At 40.5% G+C, this 27,450-nt stretch overlaps 1 protein-coding gene across 1 annotated transcript; it reads left to right on the plus strand.

Moving 5' to 3' along the window:
• The first annotated feature begins 21,174 nt into the window (after positions 1–21,174).
• Positions 21,175–23,509, plus strand: LOC141613233 (uncharacterized). The gene is made up of 4 exons (XM_074431974.1): positions 21,175–21,522; positions 21,617–21,959; positions 22,035–23,156; positions 23,271–23,509. The coding sequence occupies exons 1-4, from the start codon at positions 21,175–21,177 to the stop codon at positions 23,507–23,509; spliced, it is 2,052 nt and encodes a 683-aa protein (XP_074288075.1).
• The last annotated feature ends 3,941 nt before the right edge of the window (positions 23,510–27,450 follow it).

Consider the following 27,450-nt stretch of genomic DNA (forward strand, 5'->3'; position numbering starts at 1 on the left):
AGATCTCTGTGATCATTCGTGTTTATTGGCATCCACGAGATTCATTCTAGACATATAATGCTAAGGGTAACGAGTTCTTAGTGTCTATGTCATTACTTCGTGTCTTGACATGACGCGAGGTATTCGACCGGTTTCCAATTTTCCACAATAAATTGGTGGCGACTCCACAAATGCAAACGCTTGTTTTCCCAAACGCCCCAGTGGGCCCCCCGTGTCCACATTTTGGCGACTCCTCTGGGGGTTATACACTTACATGTTGCCAAGTGTGAAACTTGAACAAGGTTAGGGAATAGTTTATATGAGACAGTTGTCGGTTTTCATTACTTGACCTTCTTAGGTAATTTTATTCGGCCGTCCTAGGCCCAACCCAACCCATTCGACCAATTGTCCCCGTCTGGAAGGTCCAAATTCTTATCTAGGCATAAGGATGGATAGCGATTGACGTCAACCATACCATGATGCTTACTCATGTTTGTATCAAGGGCTTTCACTACTCGAGGGAATGGACTAGGAACCGGCCTTACTCTTGTTTGGCGCGGACCTCTACACAGACCCGAGTTTGATTGCTCGGTATGGCAACCCGCCCATTAAACCAAAACCCTTTTAAATGCACTCAGCATACCGTTATAATGCCTGTTTTAATGCTTGTATCACATGTGTGCACCATTTTCTAAACAAAACCATGACGAATTTTGTAAAATCAAAAACCTTTCTCAAAATGTAAATATTTTCAAAAAACGGATTAAATTAGCGCAAAACGAGTCGAAACTCTGTCCAAATATCGAGTCAAAAGTCGGGCCTCAAAACCAATTTCAAAACCTCACTTCGAGTCAACACTCCTACAACTACACTACAGTTGATTAGGACAAACATTTCAAAACTTTGTCATTTTCAAACCTCACTTGACACAAGTGGCACACTCCCACTTCACAATTCGACTCTTTTCTTTGAGTAAGTGTGCTAGAGTGGTCGATCGTGTTTTGATTCGTCGTCGATCTCTTATCCAGTTTCCAAGATGCTTGAAACTAGTACCACAAGCAACAGTCAACCTCAAAATGGTAATGATCAAATTTTAGTCGCGCTCGTTCGTCTCCAAACAAGCCAAGATCAAGTTTATGATCGCCTCAACACAATCGAGAGCCGAATTGTTGCGGTAGAAACTAGACTACCTCCTGCCGAAGATGAAGTTCCTAGTGAATTTGTGAATGAAAACCTTCCCCCCAATGTTGGACAACCAGAAATCAACCCTCCAGTAGGTCTTACTGAAGCTGAGAAGCGACTCCAATACTTGGAGGAGCAACAAATGTACCTCAAAGGAGATGATATCTATAGGGGAAACAATCGCAAGTATGAGGCCGTAAGCGCCAAATTGCCAACTAACTTCAACATGACTGACATCCCGAAGTTCAAGGGACATAAAAACCCTTTGAACCACATTCGTGCTTTCAAAGACTACATTTCTATCAAAGGCATCAAACTCGAGATGTTCTTAAGGATCTTTCCTTCATCTCTCGACACCATTCCTAAGCAATGGTTCTATTCCCTAGAGCACATGATGATTGCCACATGGGATGATGCCGCGATCGAGTTCGCTAAGCAATACGCGGATAATGCTGAAATCCAAGTCAATATGCGCACTCTAGAGGTTATTACCAAAATGAGAAAGAAGGTTTCACCGACTTCCTAAGTAGGTGGAGGAGGACTAGCACGCAACTTATCGAGCGTCCGGATGAAGCTACCCTTGTGGGAAAATTCGTGGATAACTTAAGACCCATTTATGAAAATCACTTGACGTATCAAAACATTAAGACCTACAAGGATTTAATAGTGCTAGGTACAAGGATCGAAGATGACATCCGTAAAGGACTCTTGTCCAAAACAGTGGGTCGTGGATATCAAGGCTCAACGAGTCATTCTTATGGCTCTAATAGCAAGACTGATAAGGTTAACCTTCTCGAATTGTCAAAGAAGAATAACCCACAAAGGAAATTTATGAACATTGGCGATACATATTCCAATGCTTTGAAGAGATTGATGAAACAAGGTAAGCTCCAACCCATAGGGCCTACGCCTGATCTAGAAAAGAAGTCCAAATTCTGGGACGAAAATTCATACTGTGAATATCATAGAGGTAAGGGACACGATACAGAAAAGTGTTACAAGCTAAATCATGTCCTTTAGGATATGATCGAAGACGATCGCCTACCCATACCTCCTGGAGGTAAGTCTAACAATACTCAGAATCCTCTTGGAATTCTGATGATTACAAGTGAAGAATCTACCTTAGATTGTTCATACCTCATTTCTCCAACCAAAGATGAGATCCATGCATTAGAAGATGAGGGGAATTTCTCCACTATTTCTCTTACCATAGATGACTTTGTTGCATGTGCAAGGAGTGTGAATAGATAAGTCTCAGAACTAGAAAATTTAGTGGCATCCCTCCGCAATCCAAGTACTACACCTGAGGAAAGCACGCCACTAAATCTCTCTTGAAATTCTACAATGCAAGAAGTGATAGCCGTGGTCGATGGCCTAATCGATCAAATCATCCATTTAGAAGCAGAAATCATAAGGTTGAGAGAGATTACTACTGTCAACAGCAAATGGGCCGATGATGATGAAGAATACCTCACTGAACACTAACTAGTCAAGATTAGTGAGGACATCGTCGAAAATAGTGACGACCAAGATATAGACCACCTTACTCGTTCAGGACGTCCATATCAAAACACTTCTCAGAATGGTCCCATAGCCAATGGTCCAGTTATTAACACCAACGTCGTCACCCCAAATGATGGTGAAGATACATCTACTGACCACTTGCTAAAGCAACTACAGAAGACAAAGGCTGATCTTTCAATCTGGCAACTAGTTGTAAGCTCATTCCCTCATTGCCAAGCTTTGCTTCGAGCCTTGGCTAAATTAAACGTATCACACAACGCTACACCTGATGAAGTAGTCAACTTGGTCTTCCAAGATTCAACTAAGCTATGTAACCTAGTTACTTTCTCAGATGAGGATTTCCTACCTTTCGGTTCTAGTCACAACCTGGCTCTATACATTACTATCATTTGCTTAAAGAAGAACGTGCCAATGACCTTGGTATATGATGGCTCTGCGGTCAACGTTATACGATTAAAAACAGCATATAATTTAGGCATAAAAGAGTCGGATTGGACCCCTACTAACCAAGGTGTTCGCGCATACGACGGTACACGACGCAAGGTAGTAGGACTAGTCAATCTCACCATAGACACAGGGCCGATTGAACGAAAGGTTAACTTTCAAATAGTGGATATCGAAGCATCATTCAACATACTTCTGGGAAGGCCTTGGATTCACTCTTCCAAAGCGGTAACATCCACCCTCCATCAGAAAATCAAGATCCCACTAGATGGCAAAGTAGTGACGATCACTTTGTCAATTATCAAGGCAGTGATAGAAAAGATGTCAAGCAACCAAGTGGTTACCGATCCAGTATACGAGCTTGGGGGCTTCCATAGCATAAACCTTGTAGAAAGTGAACTGGCACCCTTGTACTTCAATCCCTACTCCAATTTAGTGGTCAACCACATACTCAAGTCTCAGAGATATTTCCAGAGGATTCCACTGATCATGTCCGAAGAAATACCTTTGCACCTTACAAAGAAGAAAACTCTAAAAGGATACCATTAGGATTAGGATATAAACCCACAAAAGAAGAAGCTCTAAAGATGCTCACACAATTCCAAAACCGTAAGAACGTGGGAATCCAAATGCGATCCTACCTCCCTACTCTAAACGGATACTTCGTTAGATAAGGGAGTCAAGAATACTTTCATGGGTTCCCCGAACCTTGGCATTACAAATGAAGGCAACTAGCTGGGATCGTGATCTTTCACGATTTCTACTTCATTTCTTCAAAAACGGTTCCTACCATCAAGACTCGTCAAGCACCTTGCTTAGACGAACAGGTCGTTAGCCTTCTGTTTGGAGAAGATCGATTTGTTAGAGCTGCGCAGGACGAGATCATTACCATGATACTTCAAGATGACCATTTCAACCATGCCGCGTTAATCACAGAAACCAGTTCAAATCAGCAAAAAGGATGGAGAAAATCGATCAAATGGACAAACAACCAAGGAAGACTCTTCAAGCTCACCACTGGAGAAGGATAGAGGTTTAAAGGAGAACCATAAGACAACGAATTCGATTCAGAGTCGGAGTCGGAGTCGGAATCAGAGTCGGAGTCTAGAGAAGTCCCTAGAGAGTCTTCTCCTGTCGTCATTCCCAATCCCCTTGTTTCTCCTAGCATAGAATTGAGTAGTGACAGTAGATTGGGAAATGTCCCAACAGTTGTACCTTTACCGCCACTGACTACTGAACAAATGGCTTCTTTATTTCAACTCTTTTCAAAATTTAATATAAATAAATCAAATTCTGCTTACTCTTTGAGTTATTCTGAATGCAATTCTATTTACGATTATAATAAGGATGACGCAAACCCAGACTCAATCGAACTACCTCCTTACATAGCCAGAGAAATAATACAAGAGGGAGAAGGGGCACCAGTTATAGAGAACACTGAACTCATCAACGTAGGAACCGAACTAGAACCCCAAGAACTTAGGATAATGATAACTTTGAGCTCGACCGAAAGGGCCAGTTTTATAAACCTCCTACACGAGTTCAAAGACGTTTTTGCTTGGTCCTACAAAGACATGCCAGGGATCGACAGGGATATTACAGAATACAAAATTCCAATCAAACAAGGTTTCAAACCTATAAAAAAGAAGCTTCATCGAATGAGGACAAAATGGGCTCTTAAGATCAAAGAAGAAGTCGATAAACAATTCAAAGCCGGGTTCATCAAAGTTTCTGAGTATTCAGACTGGGTAGCCAACATAGTACTCATACCCAAAAAGGATGGGAGAATCCGTATTTGTGTTTATTTCAGAGACTTAAACAAAGCCAGTCCCAAGAACGACTTCTCTCTACCACATATCGACATATTGGTGGACAATATGGCAGATCACGTGTTGTTGTCCTTCATGGATGGGTATGCGGGATATAATCAGATCAAGATGGCCATAGAATACATGCATAAGACTGCCTTCGTTACTCAATAGGGCACCTATTGTTACACTGTTATGCCATTTGGGTTAATCAATGTTGGAGCTACGTATCAATGCACTGCAACCACACTCCTACATGACATGATGCAAAATAAGTAGAGGTGTACGTAGACGATATGATTGTCAAGTCCAAGGATAGAGAGGGGCACATTAATAACCTTCGCAAATTCTTCCTAAGATTACGAAAGTACAACTTGAGGCTCAATCCTCAGAAATGTGCATTTGGGGTAACATCAGGCAAGCATCTGGGATATGTCGTCAGTAAACGAGGAATATAAATCGACCCTTCCAAAATCAAAGCTCTAATCGAAATGCCACAACCTCAGACAGAGAAGGAAGTTAGAGGATTTTTAGGCAAAGTGCAATATATAAGCCGATTCATATCAAAACTTTACCATGATCTGTGAACTCATCTTCAAAAAGCTAAAGAAAATAGATCATACCATATGGGATGACGACTGTCAAAAAGAATTTGACAAAATCAAGGAGATACTAGCCAAACCACCAGTGCTCATGCCTCCTCAACGAGATAAACCTCTTGGTTTATATCTCACAGTGACCAAAATAGCCATAGGGGCTATGCTAGCACAAACCGTCGAAAAGGAAGAAAGAGATATCTACTACCATAGTAAGAAGTTATTGGAGTATAAATGAAAGTACACACCACTCGAAAAGACATGCCTCGCTCTTGTGTGGGCAACAAAGAAGCTACGCCATTACATGCTTAGCTACTCCGTTAAGGTGTACTCCAAAATGGATCCTGTCAAGTACCTCTTCGAAAAGCTCGTTCTCAATGGACGCTTGGCAAGATGGACCTTAATGCTCTCAGAGTTCTATCTCAAATACGTACCTCGGAAGGTTATAAAAGGGCGTGTCGTCTCCGAGTTCTTCGCAGACAATCCCATCAACAACACCCAAGCAATAGACACATGGTCATTTCCAGACAAAGATATACTACAAACCAATGTAGACTCTTGGGATCTTTATTTGATAGAGCATCGAATATAAGAGGATTTGGAATAGGTGTATTGCTCATGTCTCCTGAAGATGAGCATACACCACTCTCTGTCAAACTCGACTTCAAGGTGACAAATAACGCGGCAGAATATGAAGCTTGCCTCATTGGACTACAAGCGGCAGTAGGCTTAGGCATCAAGAATCTTCGAGTTCACGGAGATTCATCCTTGATCATCAACCAAATTATGGGATCTTGGAAAATTCAAAGTGAAAGTCTAGCACCCTATTAGGCTAGGCTAGACCAAGTTGTCCAATTCTTCGATCAAGTGACTTATCTACACCTACCTCGAGAAGAAAATCAGTTTGCAGACGCTCTTGCAAAACTTGCATCTCTGATTAACATGCCACACGACATGGTAGAGATTTCTTTATGCATCGAACGACGGTCAGAACCAGCCTATGTGCACCAAATCACAGATGAAGAAGCAAACCCAAGGGAACCTTGGTTTCAAGCTATCTTAAACTTCAAGCTCAATGGTACCTATCCGCCGAATATGGATAAGAGAGGACAACGTTCTATACGCCAACTCGCCTCTCAATACATCCTCATGCAAGGAGACTTGTATAAAAGAACACCTCTTGGTGTAGTCTTACGTTGTCTTGATCATTCACAAGCACAAAAAGTGATGGAAAAAGTCCATGATGGAGAATGTGGTCCTCACATGAGTGGACCAATGATGGCAAAGAAAATCACGCGCCCGGGATACTACTGGACCACAATGGAATCCGATTGCATCAAATATATTAGACATTGTCACAACTGCCAAATCTTCGGGAATGTGCAACACGTCCCTCCTTCAGTACTCTACAACATGACATCTCCTTGGCCATTTTATGCTTGGGGAATCGACATCATCGGGAAGATCTTCCCAGCTGGAATATAGGTCACTGTTTCATTTTGGTGGCTATCGACTATTTCACCAAATGGGTAGAAGCAGCATCTTACACTAGTCTCACAGCCAAGAACGTGGCAAAGTTCATACAAACCAATATCATCTGCCGATATGGTTGCCCACATGAGATCATCAGTGACAATAGGTCACATTTTCAGGCTGAGACTGACCAATTGCTAGCCAAGTACAAAATCAAACACCACCATTCCTCGCCATACATACCATAAACCAATGGCGCGGTGGAGGCAGCCAATAAGAATGTTGTCACAATTCTCAAGAAAATGATCGATAATTATCGAGATTGGCCAAGTAAGATACCATTCGCCTTATGGGGATATCGCACATCCATTAGGACGCCCACTGGGCTACTCCTTTCTATTTGACTTACGGCATGGAAACTGTGCAACCAGTTGAGCTAGAAGTCCCATCCTTACGCATTCTACTCGAAAGTCAAAATTCCAGAAGCTGATTGGAAGAAAGATAGATATTAAGAACTCGTCCTCTTGGATGAATGAAGGTTGTGCGCATTACATAATGTGCAAACATATCAGGCACGTATCAAACGAGCTTTCAACAAAAGGGTTTAGCCTAGAAACATCAAAGAAGGAGATCTAGTCCTCAAATCAGTTAGAGCTCTTTTACCTGTTGATCCACGAGGAAAGTTCAAACCTAACTGGGCCGGACCGTTCCTGGTCAAGTCCATATTCCCGGGGGGTGCGGTTAGAATCGCAGACCTAAACGGGAATGAGTTTGCTAACCCAACTAACCTCGACCAACTAAAACGATATTATGCCTAGAATAGGACAAGAACGGCCACGCATAACACCCACATGCCGCTCATGCGACACGAAATAAAAATGGCCCCTGGCCCACTGAAATAAAGCTCACGTCACCTTGCTCTTGCATTTTGACAATTCATCATCCTGATATCATCAAATTAATTGAATTGTGTTTTAGGAGTAAGTAAGGCTCATGCTCGATTTATAGTTCACTATAAGCTCTTGCTTAGAACAATTATTCTTTTACATTTACTCGAACTACGCGCAAGGGTTTGATTTCATTTTAAAATGAATACGTAGGCAATCCTTCACAGGATACAATCCATTATTTTAAATGTAAATAGAAGGATATTTGCATTTGCATTTGAAATTCGACAAGAATAATAAAAGGAATCACAATAGTTTCATAACTATTTAATCTTTTATTCATATTTCCTCCATAAATAATAATAATATGCCACATAATATAAAAATGCACAAAAAATATAATAATAAATAGGCTAGGATTCTAAAAACCCCACCATCTAGTACAAATAATAATAAATAATATTACGACTTAGGCTACTCTTCCATCTTTCCCTTGCCTTTGTCATTTTTATCATACTTTTTATCTCTACCACGAGTCGGGCGCTCCTGTGCTATCTCGGACCTAATCACCAAAGGTCTATCTCACGGTCTAGCTTTACCATTTCGATCAACCACCATCTCTACGGCAGGAGAAGTCTTCGGTTTCTTCGACGGATGAACAACTCGGAATCCGGCTTCTTCCTCCCCTTCAGTCAAATACTTCTGGTTCTCTTTTGCTACCTCATGGATCTTGTAATCAACGGGCTCACGCTTTCTCAATTTCTCGCGCTCCTCGGGAGTGGTAGCCTTCTCCACTGTAAATAGGAATCTGATACCCACAATAAACTAACAAAAGAATGTAGGAACCACATGTTTTTTTGAGCCCACTTGAGGGCCCACTCTTTATGACTTCCGGCAGTATGTGCCACTGCAGTCTGAGGAACGGTATCAAGCTTAGGAATCTTCTGTTTAAGGCCCACCCGCCTCATCAATCTCTCCGGGAAGATGCATACCATGAATTCCAAGTCAGAAATGCGTACCGATCGGGTAGGATCTAAGGATGACACTCCAGTAACTGACTTGAGATGCCACCATAGCACAACCCATCTGATCAAAGGACTACCTTCGTTCTTCAGCTTGTTCTCCCAATAGTTGCAAACCCGAGTGAAGTCCACCATATAAAGTCTGGTCCTCATCGCAATCGACCGAGCATGATATCCAGGAACATTAGCTAGGGGCTCGATCAACCGTGGACGCTCCATCAGCCAAACCTACCAAAGGCAGGAAATAGCATCCAAAAAAAAACAAAAAAAACAAAAACGAACCAAAAAAAAAACGAAACAAAAAAGAGAAAGAAAGGTTGCGTTCTTATCTGCAAAATGATGGGACTTCCCAAATAAGAGAGCTCGCGGTTGGCTTTCATGTTATCCAGCCCCAAAATGATCTCTCCTAGGCACAGACAAGTTGGGCTCCTGCGCAGCTCCCTTTGCTCAATCAAGCTCAAGTAACGAGGATCCCCTCTCACTTCCTTATCAACATGCCCTTGGAGGACATAACCATGCAGTAGGCAAAACCTGAATGCCCTATGCCTCGCCACATAAGAGATCGAAGGGTCTTCCTATTTATAAATCAATCAATAAAATCAAGCATACGGACTCCTTTTGAGGTTACATGACGGTCGACCTCAGCTTTAGTCAGTCCAAGCAAGTCTCTAAACTTATTTTTATACCCTTGAGAGCTAGAGGGTATAGCAGGCATATTTTCTGGGTCCCATCCTTCAATTGCAGCAATTTCCTCGGGAAAAGGACAGATGTCACCTCCAGGGAAGGCAAACACATGGAAATTAGGGTCCCAATATTCGAGACAAGCATCCAAGAATGGTTTTACAACCTTCACCAGTTTCAGACTCAAGATTGACCCCAAATTGAAAGCACCCATATCATGTTTCTCGACGTTTGTAAATTCGTTTCTCCATTCTTTGAGACGGTTTTCCAAGGGATCCATGATTTGTAAATTTTTTCTATGTAATAGGAAAGTTTTATATAATAGACGAAAGAAAGACGGAAGACTTGTGTGAATAAAAGTTCCCTCCACGTCTATATTTATACTAAAAGCTGTTTTCTAAAATCTGTCAGAATTGACGAACTGGGGAAATGGCGCAGCACCTGCTGCACCTCTTCGAAGGATCACAGCTCATGCTGCGCCTTTTCCTCAAAGGATTTATGTGATTTTTCCGTGTTAGATCTTTCCTAATTCCTTTGGACATAATTTCCTATCCCTATGGGTTATTATTTTTGTAATTCCGTCGACTTACCATATTTTTATGTTTCCTAATTTTCCGGGCACGCTTTTCAAGAAGAACTCGACATTTTTGTCAAATAAGCACACTTACCCATTTCATTTGATTTTCTTTTTTTTTGGGGGGGGGGGGGGGGGGGAATCATTTCACTTCCGTCTCACATTTTATTTCAAATAAGCACACTTACCCATTTCATTTTATTTTCTTTTTTTTTGGGGGGGGGGGGGGGGGAATCATTTCATTCCCGTTTCACATTTCAGTTCAAACTTATACATTTTTTTTCGTTTTTTTAGAAGGTAGCCCTCCCTACCGTCCGGTCATTTTTTCAGCAAATTTTTTGATTTTAGGTCTTTTCTTTGTTTTGCGCTAGTTTAAGCCATATGTACAATATGTATTCTATATGCGGTTTCTATGTAAATTTCGGCAGCATGATGGCGTAAACCTTCATCTACCAAACCTGTTCAAATCTAACCTGCAGGAACGAACATACAACCCAGCAGCAAAGGCACTCAGGCCGTCATATACACAATCAAAATGTTATATGTACATCAAACTGAGGGCTCCTGCCCAAAACAAGTCCAAAACAAAGTCCTAAGTGTACAAAATGTATACAACACAGCCGACGACAACAAAAGAAGCAAGCAAAAACTACTATTGGTCGCCACCTCGCTCGGTAACTCTCGCCTCGAGAGCAGCAATCTCGGCGTCTTGGACCTCTAACTCCCTCAACAGGCGAGTTGTCTCCTCCCGGGACTGCGCCGGCTCATGCTCCAGGTCGCGCTCCCTCTGCAAATGGCAAAGAAATGCCTCATTTCAAATCATTTCAAACAAAGTACGAGAAAATTACAACAGAGTTCAAAATAAAGTAAAAGAAAGGTTCATACCTGTCGTCCTCGACCACCATCAAGTGCCTCAATGTCAGTAGCCCGTAGCCGGTGGGTCACTCTCCACAACGCCACGTACCGAGACCGCACCACCTGCATTTCAATAAACAAAGGTCTTCAATAAAATGGACAAATGTATTCTTATACAGCAGCAAAAGCTAACCGAATCGGGAGCTTACTCTCCTAACCAAGTGCTGCCACTCCTCTAAGCCAGCATCTGTCATCGCCTTGCCAAAGTCACGGATCTCGGAGATCGTCGTCATCCCCGTCGCGTCAGTATACTCGAGGGTGTCGGGGTACCCTGGGGGCTCGACGCCCGCCTCCTCAACCTCCTACAAAATTCAAATGAATTCTTTATTTGATAATCAATCATCATTTTATCAAGACAACTCAAAAAGGGAAAATGAAGCACTTACCACAACCGGCCAGTACGCCAGCCTCTGGCGAACGAACGCAGAGTACTCCTCACCAGGAAGAAGAATAGCGTCGCCACCGACGTCTGCCAGATCAGCCTCTCTCTCAGCATGAGAAGGCTCCCTAAACATCGTCCGAGGTGGATCGATGAGAACAGTGAAAGCATCACGAGAGCACTGACGAGTCAAGCGCTCGCCCAGATACCACACTGGACCCATCGACGTCCTCAGCAGCAACCGACTCGAACTCCTAGGTCGAAGGACCTCAGCCACGAAAGGAGGGGCGTCAGCGTAGTCCACCCAAGGTCTGGGCACCCACTAATATAAGCAAACAAGATGTCATTTTTATGATCGCTTATTAGTAATGAACAAACAAATGAAGGAATGTGATTAAAAAGTACTTACGTCACGCAGCTTCAGAGCATTCAAGCCCCGTCGACAGACATCGTAAGATAAGCACTGGCTCTTCCTACGACACATCACCCAATCCCTCATAACGGGATAAGCCATCGGCCCATGCTCTGTCCTCTTGGGCGCAAAGCCCGAAAAGTAGGAGTACACCAACGCCTGCAAAACGAGATAATCGATGATGAAGGTTCATACCTCCAACAGCTCAGAACGAATCATGGCCCCCATATAGCGAGTGAGAACCGCAAAGCCAGGAGTGACCCAGTCCCAACGACCTAGGTCACTCAGGTCAGAAAGGAAGAGAAGAAGCTTCGTCGACAGCCTCTCCCCTTGTCTCCAAGGTAGAGTTAAAACAAGAACCACGAGAGCCACAGACGAGCCCTCTGCTCTGCAGTACAAGGAGGAGGAGCCACCTCCCTCCCATCCATCGTCACCACCGTCGGGATCTTGCCCGCAAAGTAATCCCTGACGTAGGAACTTGGCACTAACCCGAGAACCGTAGCAGCACTCGCTTCTAGGTTCCAGCTGATCAGCCTCCTAGCCTCGGCTGAGTCCACCCTCATGGCCGTCGACGGCGACACCACAGCCTCTGCTCCAAACGGCAAACCAGAAATCATGCCGTAGTCCTCCAACGTGACCCCGACCTCGCCAAAAGGCATGTGAAAGGTCGAGGTCGTGTCTCAAAACCGATCAAGGAAGGCTCGAATCAGACAAAGGTTAGCCCGAAGTTTTCTTCCCTTGATCTCTCTCCATGCTCCCACCAAAGATCCAAAAGCTTCAAGCTCGATGATGGCCTGCTCCTCCTCCGACAGTCTCCCGTAAGCCTCCATCATCGTCGTGTAGCCAGAAAAGGACCTCGTGTTCCCAGCCTCCTATATCGATTCGACGCAAAGCTATCTTTAGCTCAAAGTGAAAGAGAAATGAAACGACAAATAAATAAGCAAAGAAAGATGATGAGAGAATGACGAGTTTGAGATTTTCCATGCTCTTCACCATCCTGTAAGACAGGTGACTCTCTGCTGCCCAAATGAGATGTCGGCCATCCCATTTCTCAGCTCGCTAAGGTGCCCTCGCTAGCTGGCGACCGCCACTTCCAAGAGTTGCAGCTCTTGCTGCGCCTCTTCCTCGGCTTCCCTCCAATTTTATTTTCAAAAGTTCATTACAAGTTCGTTATTTGTGGGGCCATCTTTGGTGCGCCTCTTCTCCAACACCATAAATCGTATATTTGGTTCGTTTGATATTCATTCTTCGTCCGGACCCGTATTTTCGAGCAGATTGTGAATTATCGCAGTACTTTATCAAGACTTCGCTTGCAACAACAAGCAGGTTTTCTTCGACGGTGTTTCGACACACCTCAACTATTTCCCAGCGAGAGTTCATGAAAGCCGATTATACCTCTCAAGATATGGAGTTTGTTTGAGACTGACGCAAGCAGATTCCCCCAGCAGTTTCTACCGACATCCTGCTGCCTTCAATATTATGTTACGCTTTGTTCCTTCCAGATGTTCTCACACCAACTATCTTTTATGTTCCCAAACTACCCATATTCCCACACCTAGCCTTCACCGATAGGACCGCACTCCTTCGAAGTCGCCCTTCGACGAAAACCATAATTACCCATAGGCCGCCTTTTCGCTGGTGTTTTCCTTTGGGTCCCACGCCACTAGCACAACCTTTATATATCCATTAGGACCTAGCCTTAGTTCTTACGCTTACCTTTAGCTCCTACGCACCTCTGGAAGCATCTAGAGAAAAATGTTTTAGGTATGGTCTCTTCTTATGGCTGGCGAGCCTCCTTACGTAGTCTAATGGACTTTAAACGACCCTCCCCGATAGTTGACAAAATCTAAAATGTTCCTGATGACAGGTCCTTGGCTCAGACCCCTTGAGCCGCCTCGCATCACCAAAGTCGTCAGGTTGTAATCTTCGATTGACCTGATGGCTATACTTTGACTTTCGCCTTGTCCAAGCCTCAGTCAAAGTGGGGGCTCTGTAGTTACCTCATTTCTGCACCTCCCGCAAGCCACCTGGTGATGATTGGGCCGCATGTTTGGTACATGAAACGATTTATGACAATTTGTAAGTTTATCGTTAAGTGATAGCTCAAATACTTGTGTCTACCCCTTGGTCGTCATCTACGCGCCGTTATGGTTGTTTTGACAGTAATTATAGTACATTTGGAGTTCGGGTCAAAAAAACCTTCTTCATTTTCTAATAACCGTTTAAAATGCCGAGTCAGAATGTTCTGGAATATTCCGGATATTTCTATTCCATATTTTAATCTTTTAATCTTTTGGCAAAATATATCCCGAAAATATATTTTAAACAATAAGGAAGTTGAGATCTACCGCAATTCCATAACAAAAACGCGGAATATCTTTCTTCCGTAGGAGGAAACTCCTGGGGAAAGGACGCAGCACCTGCTGCGCCTCTTCCAAGAGCCGCGTGGCTGCTGCGCCTCTTCCCCAGCTCTTTTCTGCGTATTTTAAGATCTTTTCGAGATTTGTTTCCAAGGTTTTATCGTAACCCTAATTCCTCCATATGATTAGTATAAATAGGGACCTTCATTCCTCATATTCTTCACGCGAGTGTCCGCCCTTCTCTTCTCCCTCTGCATTCTAAGACCGTGCTCTTTGCTTATTGGCGTCTACGTGCTAGAACTTTCGACCACGTAAGCTCGGATCCTTCTGAGTACCAGCCTCGTTTTGCATGACCGGCCAATTTGACCAACTCCACTCAATCAGTCTAGTCAATTTAATTTAATTCCTCTTACAAGGGCACTTTCATCATACATTCGAGTTGAGAAATCACTAATCGTTAACTTAGTTAATCTCGTTTCGTCAAACATGTAAGTCCGAGGGTGTAAATCCCATGTTTTATTATTGTGCCTTTTTTATTATATAAACTAATGTAAGATTTACGTCGAAAGCATGTTTAAAACTGATTTATAAAACCTTTTGTTAAACCTTTTTTCGGATTAACGGAAGACAGACGTTGAGAAGAAATGCAGCAACTGTTGCGCCTCTTTGAAGAGTCGCAGCATCTGCAGTGCCTCTTCCTGAGGTTGCCGTAGTTTTTGCTATTCTTCTTCTTCCTTTGTTCTTCGTTGATTCGTCTCTTTCGTTCCGTTTGCTCTTATTTTCGTAATTGTTCATTCGCATAATAATTTTAACACATAGTTCATATAATTTATCATCTAAAAAAGTAAACAATATTTGCGGGTTTTCGTCATTAAAATCAAACACGGATTTTAGAGATTCGATTTGTTCATATCAAGTCTCTGGAATTCACCTTTTGTATATTTTTCATCTGTTTATCACCGTCTTTCTTAATAAGTCTAACAGAATAAACCTAATTAATTTGTGTTAATAAACCTAATTAGTTTATAATTAGTCTTTAATTCGTTCTAATTAATTTAAGTTCGTTCTTTATCGCTTTCATGACCAATTCAAATGTAAATAATCTGTTAAATGACTTCTACTTGAGTCGAATATCAGTAATCAATCATTAAATTCAGCAACGAGCATTAACAATATGCAGTTCCGGCTTCACAGCCAGAACTCACTTCGGGAACAGGCGCAGTGACCACTGCGCCTCTTCCAAGCGACACAGCTCTACTGCGCCTGTTCCGGGGTGAATTCTGTCTCTGAACTTCCGTTCTTGCTTTGACCTAGTTTGTTAGTTTATGTATTAATCGACTATTAATCGTAGTATCACCAATAATCTGTCCGTCTTCTGACCTATTTATTTTCCTTCTTTTCTTTTCTCAAATTGTCCGTTTTAAATGTATTTTCATTGGACGATTGTAAATATTGTCATTTTTAATTATCGTATTTTATTGTATCTCTTTATTATCATTTGTATGCTTTCACATGTAATAAACCCTAAATTTCTAATTCGACCTATTGTATGCTAAACTACATTTTCACCGACTTAGTTAATTATCACATACTAGGATTAATCTATTGTTTGTTGCATTGCATGCATATAATCGACAGCATATCGAGTATAGATGATTTTCCCTAATCATTAGTAGAGGCCGCTATCGAGGCGGGCGGGATTATGTGTTCAATCAAAAGAGCTTCCTAATGCCTACCTTCACCCCTTACTCCAGATCTCTGTGAACATCCGTGTTCATTGGCATCCACGAGAGTCATTCTAGACATAGAATGCTAAGGGTAACGAGTTCTTAGTGTCTATGTCATTACTTTGTGTCTTGACATGACGCGAGGTATTCGAACGGTTTCCAATTTTCTACAATAAATTGGTGGCGACTCCACAAATGCAAACACTTGTTTTTCCAAGCACCCCCGTGGGCCCCTCGTGTCCACAAGGGCTTGTATAATGGAGTTCGGTGGGAGTTGGGAGGACAGGCTGGATTTTATCGAGTTCTCGTATAACAACAGCTACCATACTAGTATCGAAATGGCACCTTTTGAGGCTTTATATGGCAGGAAGTGCCAAAGTCCAGTTTGTTGGGATGACAGCGCAGAGGCAGTGGTTTTAGGGCCTCAGATGGTGAAGGATATGGTTGAAGAAGTTCAGCTAATTCGTCAAAAGATGAAAGCAGCTCAGGATCATCAGAAGAGATGCCGATTTCCACCGCTGGGACATCGAGTTCGCAGTGGGTGACAAAGTCCTTTTGAAAATATCACCAATGCGAGGAGTAATGAGGTTTGGAAAGAAAGGTAAGCTTAGTCAGAAGTTTATCGGCCCGTATGATATTTTGGCTCGTGTTGGGTGTTTGGTTGGGTGTTTTGTCTTATTTGGTAGGAGTTGTTTGGCCCTTGTTGGTCTTGTTTTGTGGGTATAATGTGAATTTAAGCGACGAAGTTCTTTTTAAGGAGGGAAGACTGTAATACTACGATTTCCCTAACCCCGTACTCGGCCGAATATGGCTTACTCGGCCTAGTAAGGGTGTTGTGTATTCTAAACAGCTTGCTGCCCAGGAATACTCGGCCGAGTATGTGGAATACTCGACCGAGTAGGGGGTACTCAGCCGGGTATATTCTATACTCGATCGAGTATTTGGTCTGACGGGTGTTATTTCCGCGGTTTGATTTAAAGATGATTAAAGTTATAAAAGATGCGTTAATCAGTTTCTAATCATTTTTACAAAACCTAAACATTTTAACGTAACTCTAATCCTCTCCAAATCTCTCTCAAGTGCGTGGATTGTAAGCAAGTTTTCTTTCATCTTTCATTCTATCGTCGGTGTCGGTATGTCCTTGATTTCGTCAGCTCCTTTGATTAATCTTTTAGGGTTTGCTTTGATTAATAAATTGGGGGAAAGGGTTTTTCATATGGTAATTGGAGTTTATGTCATTGTTGGTAGGTGACGACTTCGTAGAGGAGCCGTTCTAGATTGCTTTGCTTAGGTCTCATTGCAGTTGTGCGAAGGTAGAGTTTCCTTACTCGGTTTAATGTTAATTAATTTAAAATTATGTTTGTATTGTGTACGGTTGGTTATCTGTTGATCGGTGTTGGAGTGTTGGAGTTGGTGTGGTTGTTGAGTGGAGTCACTTGCGAGAGTGGCTTCATGCCCTAGTTTCGCCCTCTGTGGATCCCGCCACAGAAGGGGATGTGCACATTAATGAACAGGGTTATCACTCGTTGATGAGTGGAGCTTAGGTGGGAATTGGTTGCGGTCCCCCACTGGCGGCGAGGACTACCTGTTGCGATCGGTAATTTGGCAGGGCTACACACTTTGGTGTGTAGTCGGTTACTATGTGAGATCGGGAGTTTGGAGGTGGATGATGATCAGCTGGTTGCCTTTTTGTACTTGTCTTACTTTGAGAAAAGATCATTATCATTAATAAAAAGTCATACGACATCTACAACATATGCCAAGCTCAATCGGATACAAATTGATTACAACCATAGAAAATAAATTCTTATTCAAAGAATGAAACACTGCAACAGATTCTCTATCATCGATTCGCCGCAAAAGGCTTTCATCCATAAGAGGGTCTCCGAATCTTCCTTGACGAGTATCCATTTCTTCTGACGTGATTGATTGTAGCCATAAATCGGACAAAATATGTAAAACCATATAACGATCTATAACAACGCTGATCTTCTGCTGACTTATTAGAAAACTGCAAATGAACCAGAAAACGAAAGCTCTCAAACTGAGAGAAGGACACCACCGATAGACGGGGACGGAGCCCTCAGAAAGAGAGACGAAACAGAAACAAAAACGAAAGCGGAAATTAAACAAAAACATAAAGGAAAATAGATTGCAAACTATTGATTGAAAAATAAAGCAATTTTGGGGCTTACCATCGATTGATGATCGATGGGAGCCCCGTATAATTGATGGAGGCTAGGGTTTTTAGAAAGAATTTTTTTTAGAGAGTGTACTTGTCTTACTTTGATTATACAGTAACTGACCCCGTTGTTGTTTTGTAAAATCTGTGGTGATCCATTCGGGGATGATGAGCAGATTGTGACAGGTGATGGTGTTCACTAGCTATGGGGCCGTCGTGGGGAGTCATCACTCGAGTCTAGCTTCCGTTGTCAAGAGACTTAGCTTTCAGTTTTAGTTGTTGAACATATGTTACAGTACTTAGGTTTTGGATTTTGAGAATATGTAAACTTTAATCATTTATACTTTAATAATTGTGTTTGGATTATTAACTTTGATATACTGACCTCGGGCTACCGATATGGTGATGGTCTCTCATGCTAGGGTGGTCCTGGTAAGGCACCATGGTATGTGGTGGTGTCACAATGATGCCATCATAACTTGCTTGAACTCATTCTTGATTTCTCTCATTTGGATTTGTCTTTAATTTTCAACCATGCAGACAGTCCTTGATCATGTGATCAGTCTCTCCACACTTGAAGCATCCTCTATTTGTAAATGATGAATTGGGTTCACTAACCTTCTTTTTAAAGAATTTATTGTTGGATAGATACCCGTATTTGTCGTCATTTCCAAATCAAAAACATTTATAGAGTAACCCAATTTAAGTAGTATAAATCGAGGTCGAACCACAAGGATGGCGGGGTGAGAATAAGTATAAGTCTTTGCCTTGATTTAGTTTAGTCTTATAAAAATAGATTTAATTGCTAAATAAAATAAGGTTATGATTAAATGTGAGCTAAGATAATGATGTATTCAGATATGGGGGAGAATCTAGGATTTTGGGTTCACTATAGTAGGAAAAGTAGAGTTTAGTCAAATCGGTTTTAAATTGTCAAGGGTACTCAAGGTAAGCCCAAGTCTTTCGATATGAGACGAACCATAAGCAATGACTAATCATATTTTCACATTAATTAATCTATACTCAAAAATCTTACACAATCTAATAACAAGTCACAAGCTTTCACTTTGAACAAGTAAATGACATAGAAAAATGCCTAATTTTCATTGAGACATTTCATCAAACACTACCCATGCACAAGATTGAAAGACTAACCCAAGACAATTTTCCCAATTAATTAAACAAGTTAATCTAGCCTTTAATCCCACTATAGATCCCCCTCTACCCTAGAAAGAAATTTACTCAAACATAATTAAAGGTACAGTAATTAAACTAACCAACAACAATAACATGGAAATAAACATGACTAAACTAATAAAGATTAAAACTTTAAAGAAATTACAAACTAAAATTAACAACATAGATTATAATAAAAACTTGAAATTAGAACAATAAAAAAGTGAAAAGGGAAGAAATTATACAATAAAAAAGAAGATTGCATAAATGGGATAGATCTATAACGTGAATACAAAAAGATTATACCTCGAACCGAATGGATGAACTAAATTATTAATTCTAATTAAACTAATAATGAGGAGAAGTAAGCTGGGTTTTATTTTGGATACTATTTTCTACCTACTACTTTCAGGGGCGAAGGTACCTGGTAGCAACAGGTAGCACTTGCAACCCCATTGAAAAAAAAAAATTGAGAAACAAAGAATTTGCAACCCCATAAAATCAATTAGATGATATAATTATACTATTAATTATTAAAATGGGAAGTTATATTCCATACAAATAGCTGTATTTCCTTAATAACCTCAACAATATAGGAAAAAATATTCTAAATTCCTATTAAAAGGGCAACTTACTGAATTTATAATCAAGAATACTCAACAAATATTCTAATTCCTATTCCTATTAAAAAGGCACTTCGATTACTCCGGAATCTTCAATATTTTGCTCCCCGAATCCCGATCCCGCCGTCAGATCGAAGTCGCCATTTCAACTGAAAATCTGCCATTAAAGACGGTCGACGGAACTTCTTTTGTTTGAGGTAATTATGAAATCTTTGTTCTAAAACTAAATTTAATGTTGTGATTTATGATTGGAAATAGTAATTATTGATTTATGATTGATAAATATGATAAATTCGAATAGCTTGAATGGTTAGACAGTTAGATAGATAAGCGAACAGAATCAATTGAAGAGATGAAGTTATAAAGGGACAATTGATGATAAAAGTAAATTTCAGAGGAGTTAGGGAGTAGTTAGGTAGATAGGATTATAATTTATAAAAGTAGTATTATTGATTTATTGTGAGGCATGGACTGATGGACGCATGGTATATGGTCTATAAAGAAATTGATGGTGTAGGAATAGGACTTAGGGGTAAGGCCCTGTTCTTTTGGACTTAAAGTCACTTAATTTAAGTTAACTTCAGGTCCCATAAGTTCGATTCGATTCGATTCGATCCTATAAGTTCGATTCGAGATCCAATAAGTTCGATTCGATTCGAGATCCTATAATTTCTGTTGATTCGAGATCCTATAAGTTCGATTCGAATGCTATAAGTTAAGTTCGATTCGATTCGAGATCCTATAAGTTCGATTCGATCCTATACGTCACTTAATTTAAGTTCGATTCGATCCTATAAGTTCGATTCGATTCGATTCGAGATCCTATAAGTTCGATTCGAGATCCTATAAGTTCGATTAAGTTCGATCCTATAAGTTCGATTAAGTTCAGATCCTATAAGTTCAGTTCAGATCCTATAAGTTCAGTTCAGTTGAGTTCAGATCTTATAAGTTCAGTTCAGTTCAGATCCTATAAGTTTCAGTCCAGAAGAACAGGGCCTAAGACGTATATAGGACTAAAGGAGCATTGGAATTTGCAAAGGTAAGATTAAAAAAGAAATGATGGAGTAGTATTATTGAACCTTTGAAGTTGCAGGGACACATCGAGATTAGGACTTTAGGAGTATTGGTTTTTTTTTTGTCTTGCTTTTAAAAAAGAAAATAACTTTAGTAAATAAATAATTTGTTAACTTGAATAAATAAATAATAGAATTTATGATTAAAACTTTCAGAATGAAGAGAACTAAAACACCATCTATTACGAGCTTTTTCCCGAAAAGACACCAGACTGCTAATGAACAAAATCAGCGGAGTTCAAGTCCTATAGACAAACCTGAAACTGAAATTGAAGAGCCCCGCGATAGTGAAACTGAAATAGCTCCTACTTCAATTTATTCTGAAGATCCAATTTTAGATAGGTTGACCGATTTTGATGTTATTTCTCTTCCACAAGATCCTGGGTTGAGGAGAAACTTAACGGATTTCCACATCAATGACCGTGATATAATAAGAAGAGAGTATGTTCGAAGAGGACCATGCCAACCTCGTGATCACAAATTTCCAAAGACAAAGCGTAACTTTGTTGTTTCGTGGTTTGATAAGTTTAAGCCTTGGTTGGAGTATAGTAATTAAAGAAAAAGATGCAGCATTTTGTTTCGTTTGTTATTTATTCAAGAGTGACTCCGTATCCGGGGGTGAGGCTTTTGTGAATAAGGGGTTCAGAACTTGGAGTAAAACTGATGCATTTAATAAGCATGTCGGTAATCATATGAGTGCTCATAATAATGCCATGAAGAATTTCGATGTTTTTAATAAACAAAAATCTTCCATTGCATGTTGCTTTGAAAATTATACCAAAGAAGCTAAAAGTGATTATCGTATTCGATTGGAAGCTTCAATAGATACATTACGGTTTATTACTTTACAAGGATTAGCATCCCGTGGTCATGAGGAAAGTGACGAATCTTTAAACCAAGGTAATTTTCTTGAGCTTAGAAAAACATTTGCAAAGCGTAACAGTGATGTAGCTAGAGCTCTTTTTGATAAGAAGGTACCTGGAAATTGCACTCTTACCTCATCTACAATCCAAAAAGAAATTGTGAGTGTTTTCGCAAATGAGACAACCAAAAGAGTCATAGAAGAACTTGACGGTGGGCTTTTTGGTATTCTTGCCGATGAGTCAGCAGATATATCTGATAAAGAACAAATGGCACTTTGTTTGAGATTTTTTGATAAAATAGGACAGGTGAAAGAAAGATTTTTGGGTGTTGTGCATGTGGGTAACACTACTTCTTTGACACTTAAAGCTGCAATAGAAAAGTTACTAAGTGCAAATTCTCTTACTCTTTCCAGTGTTAGAGGTCAAGGTTATGATGGTGCTAGTAATATGAAAGGTTCAATTAAGGGTCTCAAAACCTTAATTATGGAGGAGTCTCCTTCAGCTTATTATGTTCATTGTTTTGCTCATCAACTCCAGCTCACACTTGTTGCTGTGGCTAAGAAAAATGCTGATTGTAGCGTCCTTTTTTATTCACTCGCCAATTCACTTAATGTGATTACAAATTCCTGTAAACGAAAAGATATTCTCCGAGAAAAACAAGCTGAAAATGTCTTAAAAGCATTACAAAAGGGTGAACTTGTATCAAGAACGGGCTTGAATCAAGAGAAAGGTTTGAGTAGGCCAGGTGATACTCGTTGGGGATCTCACTTTAAAACTATTTTACACGTGTTCGATTTATTTCCGAGCATTCTTGAAGTTCTTGATGCTATTGGTGAATTTTGTGATGGGAGTGAGTTAGCTGTAAAGGTGGAGAGTCTGGCATTTACTATGAGGACATTTGATTTTGTTTTTATTGGGCAATTGATGATTACTATTTTTGGGATTACTAATACATTGAGCAAAGTCTTACAAAAGAAAGATCAAGATATCGTGAACGCAATGGCTCTTGTTGATGCGACGATAAAGAGTTTAAAGAAGATTAGAGAAGATGGGTGGATTGCTCACATGGAAAAGGTAACATCATTTTGTCAGAAGAATGAAATTTGTATTCCTATCATGAGTGACATGTATGTAGTTCCAGGGAGATGCAGGCGCGGAAAGAAACAGGTGGATAATGATCATCATTTTCGAATCGATGTGTTTCTGATATTGGTTGATCAAATATTGCAAGAGATTGAAGATCGATTTGACGAGAGAAGCAAAGATCTACTAATTTGTATGTCTTGCTTCAATCCTAAAGATCGATTTTCTTCCTTTGATATTCCTAATTTGGTTTGACTTGCTCGCTTCTATCCTAGTGATTTTTTACGTCTGGATTTACAACACTTAGACTATCAACTTGGAAACTTTGTTGAAGATGTTCGAAATGATGATCGATTTTGGAATTTAGAGAGTCTAAATGATCTATCAATGAAGCTTGTTGAGACGAAGAAACATTTGATATACTTACAGGTCTACTTGCTCCTCAAACTTGTATTGATTCTTCCTGTGGCTACAACGACTGTGGAAAGGGCTTTTTCGGAAATGACTTATATAAAATTCGTAATAGCATGGGAGATGATTTGCTGAACGATAATTTAGTCACTTTTATAGAGAGAGATTTATTTTGCCAGATTACTATCGAAGAACTCATAAACCATTTTCAAAATATGAGAACTCGCCGGTTACGATTAGAATAATATATTTGCGTTGAGTTTGTAATTTGGTATTTATGACTATGTTTTTTTTCCCGATTATGATATATATTTTTTCGCTACTCCTTATTTTAATCCTGGTTTCGCCCCTGACTACTTTTTACTGTGTAAGCTAAAGCTGCGTCTCAATTCTGTGTGTCTGTTTTTATACTATTACACACATAAGATAAAACGACCCCTCCTACTACACAAAACGCAGAATTTTAATTAAAGACAAAATAGGGGCAGAATTGTCTTTTCCTTCCCCTTTTCTTTACTCCAAATCAGTCTTCAAACAAATTAACGGAGAGTCAACTCCAAACAAGAAGAAAGTGCATCAATCTCAATCAACATGTGATAACATCAGCACGACGGCGGTTCAAAGTGACGGCGGTAAGAGAAGGTGGTTTCTGGTGTTAGTGGTGATGTTTGGCTGCTGATGCCTCGTGGTTTGATGGAGTGTAAGATGGACATGGTTGATTCGAGGTTGATGAGAGGCAGAGAAGAGAAGCATGGTGGTGTATGATAGTGTGATGGTGGAGCTTGACGGGTTATGGTCCTTATGGAGTCGGGTTTTGAGCTGCTACAAATAGGCAAAGGAGGTGCCGAAGTTGAGGTGTAATGGTGAACTGATTATCGTGATGGTGAAGGTAGATGAATTGTTATGGTGAATGGAGAATTAAAAATGGCGAAGTAGCAAGGGTTTGGGAGTTTATGTGGGCTTTTATAGTCAATGTTTGACTTTGGTTTAGTATATTGTTGATGCTCCTTTGTTTTACTTATATGGGATCCATCTCAATCTCTTCTCGCTTCATTTGATTTGCCTTTATTCTCAAGTCGGATCCTACAAAATTCAAACAACCAAAAGCAGTTTCCGTTCTTCAAAATATGAAAATTATTCGCAATAATTAAACTAAAATTATTTATTTCTAATTAAATAGTAAAATGGGCTATTAATCGATTAAAGCATGCAAAATCGAGTCGGATTAAGATATAAATAAGGGGTAAAATGCGACTAAAATACTACTCATCAAATATCCCCACACTTAAACCTTACTTGCCATCGAGTAAGCTCATTAATTAAACTAAGACAAAGACCCTTATTAAAGCAACGACTAATCTATTCTAATAATATCTGATGAGAGGCAATTAACGGGCCTTCTCCGTCCCTTCAACTTACAACGAAACATAATAAGGTATGTTACCTCTTGCAAGGCAAATGGAGGCTTGCGGAAAATTTTGATATATCAAACATTTAAACACGAAATAACATAGACGATGCAACTACAAAGCCGGACCTCTTTCCTCATCTAAGCGGTCGGGTTTGTTTCATAACCGAAAAGTCTAGGTCGGGAGATACCGTCTCAAAGTCTCAACAGGGGGTCAGCCCCCTAAAGTAGCTCAAGTAACCCAATGCACCACCCAAAATGCCAAGGAAACGAATTCAAAGGCGGGGAAAAGGGGAAATAAGGCTAGACCTCCGAGATCTACATGACTCAACAAAAGATTCAATCAAAATTGACCCATGACTAAGAGAGACCTAGATTACCACCGAACTCGTCATGGTTTTCACTCATCACTCAATTTAAAGAACGGGTGGCTTTATGTGACAAAAAAAACCAAACCACTCACCTACTACGACTCGTGAGACATGCCCGCAATCTAATGTGCGACCCTTTCTTATATGACCAAATAGGGATACAAAAAGGGAAATGTACAAAATAATAAACAAAGGGTTGTAGAGGGGCTAGGGAGAAGGTCAAAACAGGATTGGTGCAAGCACCATTATGAATCATGAGAAGCTTCAAATCAAGAAGTTGTCAAAATTCCGTTTAATCCGACCATAATACAACAAATGAGCAAACATAAATTCTTGAAATTAGTTACTCAAAATCAAACCAACTTTCAAAATTCGACTCACTTGGAAAAACATCATATGACCTTGATTTTGCAACGCCTTTTTCTGCCACTTTAATGATGTATAAGGGGTGTCGGTTCGACTTTTTTAATTACTTCTATAATACTATATATATGCCAACTATTTTTGTTCTTTTCGAAATTCTCTCTTCTTTTTTTTTTTTTTTTTTTCCCTTTTTCAAAAACCTCTTATTTAAGTAATTTGCCAAATTAAGAACCATTATTTCAACTCAAGTGGTTTTAGCTTGAATCCACCATATTAGGACTCAAATTCCCTTCTTCATACTACCACAAATGCCTAGACAACCTCCTTGATCACGGTAGGTTGTTTTTTGGATGTAGTGAGTATAGTACGTATGCCAAAATGAAAAGTTAAGGCTCAAAGGGGGTAAACAAAGGTGAAACTAATTTAAAGGTCGAAACACAAGCAATTTAGCAATGTGAGGCTAAAAATGTATGCAATGAGTTTGTTTCAAATTATGTACACAAAAATAAGCATCTCATGGTCTAAGGAATGAACGCCGCACTTATTGTAATTCTCCGTATTTGTAAGTCTTGGGGTACTCTATCGAGTAGGCCTTACTCTGTCGAGTAAGGGTAAGTTGCGTTTTAGAAAAGTTTCTGACCTGTTGGGTACTCGATCGAGTAGCTGCACTCGATCGAGTAAGGGGGTACTCGATCGAGTACCTCGGGTACTCGATCGAGTATCCGATTTTACGGGGAGTTTTCTCGGGTTTTGTTAATTATGCGATTAAGGTATTTAAGCTTCGTCGTCATTATTATAAATCACTTTTACAAAACCTAAATTTCTGTTTAAGAGAGAAAGCAAAAAAGTTCATCTTCTTAATCGCATTCTTAGCAATTCCCGGAGTTCAGACGGTCAGTTCTTATCGTGGTTTATACCGTTGAGTTCCTTGCGTCGAGGGTAAGATCTATGTACCCTTTTTATTATATTTCCTATGATTTGGTTAAACCCTAATTTAGAGATTTGGGGATTTTATGTGTAGTATGTGATTTGGTAGCCTCTATGTGTTGTGTGATAGGAGGAGGGTTCATAGAAGAGGCTTTTTGACTCAGCAGGTCAGACCGTCTGATTGTGTGCATACCAGGTAGGATTTCCTACTCAGTATTAGTCCCATAATGGGATATTGGTTGATGTATTGTATTTGGTTGTTTGATATAATAATTGTACTGTGATTGTGGTTGTGATCGTTGTTGATGGTTCGCGAGGCGTGGCCTCGGCTGAGTGGGGTCACTTGCGAGAGTGGCTTCACGCGCTAGTTTCGCCTTCTGTGGAACCCACCACAGAAGGGATGTGCACATTAATGGACAGGGTTACCGCTCACTATGTGGAGCGGGGATTTTGTGGGTACTAGTGCATCCCCCCCACGGGCGGTGGTCTAGTGGACAGTCAGTATTGAGATGATTGGAATTGGTTGGCTGTGTGTGGTGTGAACAGTTAAGTCATCTTTTATCTTATCGTTGTTGTTCATATTGATTGTGTGATTAGTACTGACCCCGGTGTTGTTTTGTAAACCTGCGGTGATCCATTCGGGGATGGTGAGCAGATATTGAGCAGGTATTGAGATGAGTACTGGATAGCTGGGATGCCACGACATGATGATAGGAGTCTTCCGCTGTAGCTTATTAGTTATTTACATTTCAGTTAGAACAGTCAGTTTGAGAACATGTATCGTACTTTTGGTTTGGTTTTGAGGATTGTAACTATTCGTTAATCATTTATAATAAACGTTGTTTCTTCATTGTTGTTTGATTATCATTGCCTCGGGTAACCGAGATGGTAATGTCTTCATACCTGAGTGGTCCTGGTAAGGCACTTGGAGTATGGGGGTGTTACAAATGGTATCAGAGAGACGATCCTGAAACCTGTAGCCAATGAACCTAATGAACATAGGGAGT

The sequence above is a fragment of the Silene latifolia genome, chromosome 11, assembly GCF_048544455.1.
Source record: "Silene latifolia isolate original U9 population chromosome 11, ASM4854445v1, whole genome shotgun sequence".
Classification (NCBI taxonomy): domain Eukaryota; kingdom Viridiplantae; phylum Streptophyta; class Magnoliopsida; order Caryophyllales; family Caryophyllaceae; genus Silene; species Silene latifolia.

Excerpts from the sequence above, each read along its gene's own strand:
- LOC141613233 (XM_074431974.1), top strand. The coding sequence starts at position 21,175 with ATGAAGAGAACTAAAACACCATCTATTACGAGCTTTTTCCCGAAAAGA. Across the intron at positions 21,960-22,034 it reads AACATTTGCAAAGCGTAACA|AAATTGTGAGTGTTTTCGCA; the intron begins GTGATGTAGCTA and ends CAATCCAAAAAG. Across the intron at positions 23,157-23,270 it reads AAGCAAAGATCTACTAATTT|ACTATCAACTTGGAAACTTT; the intron begins GTATGTCTTGCT and ends TACAACACTTAG.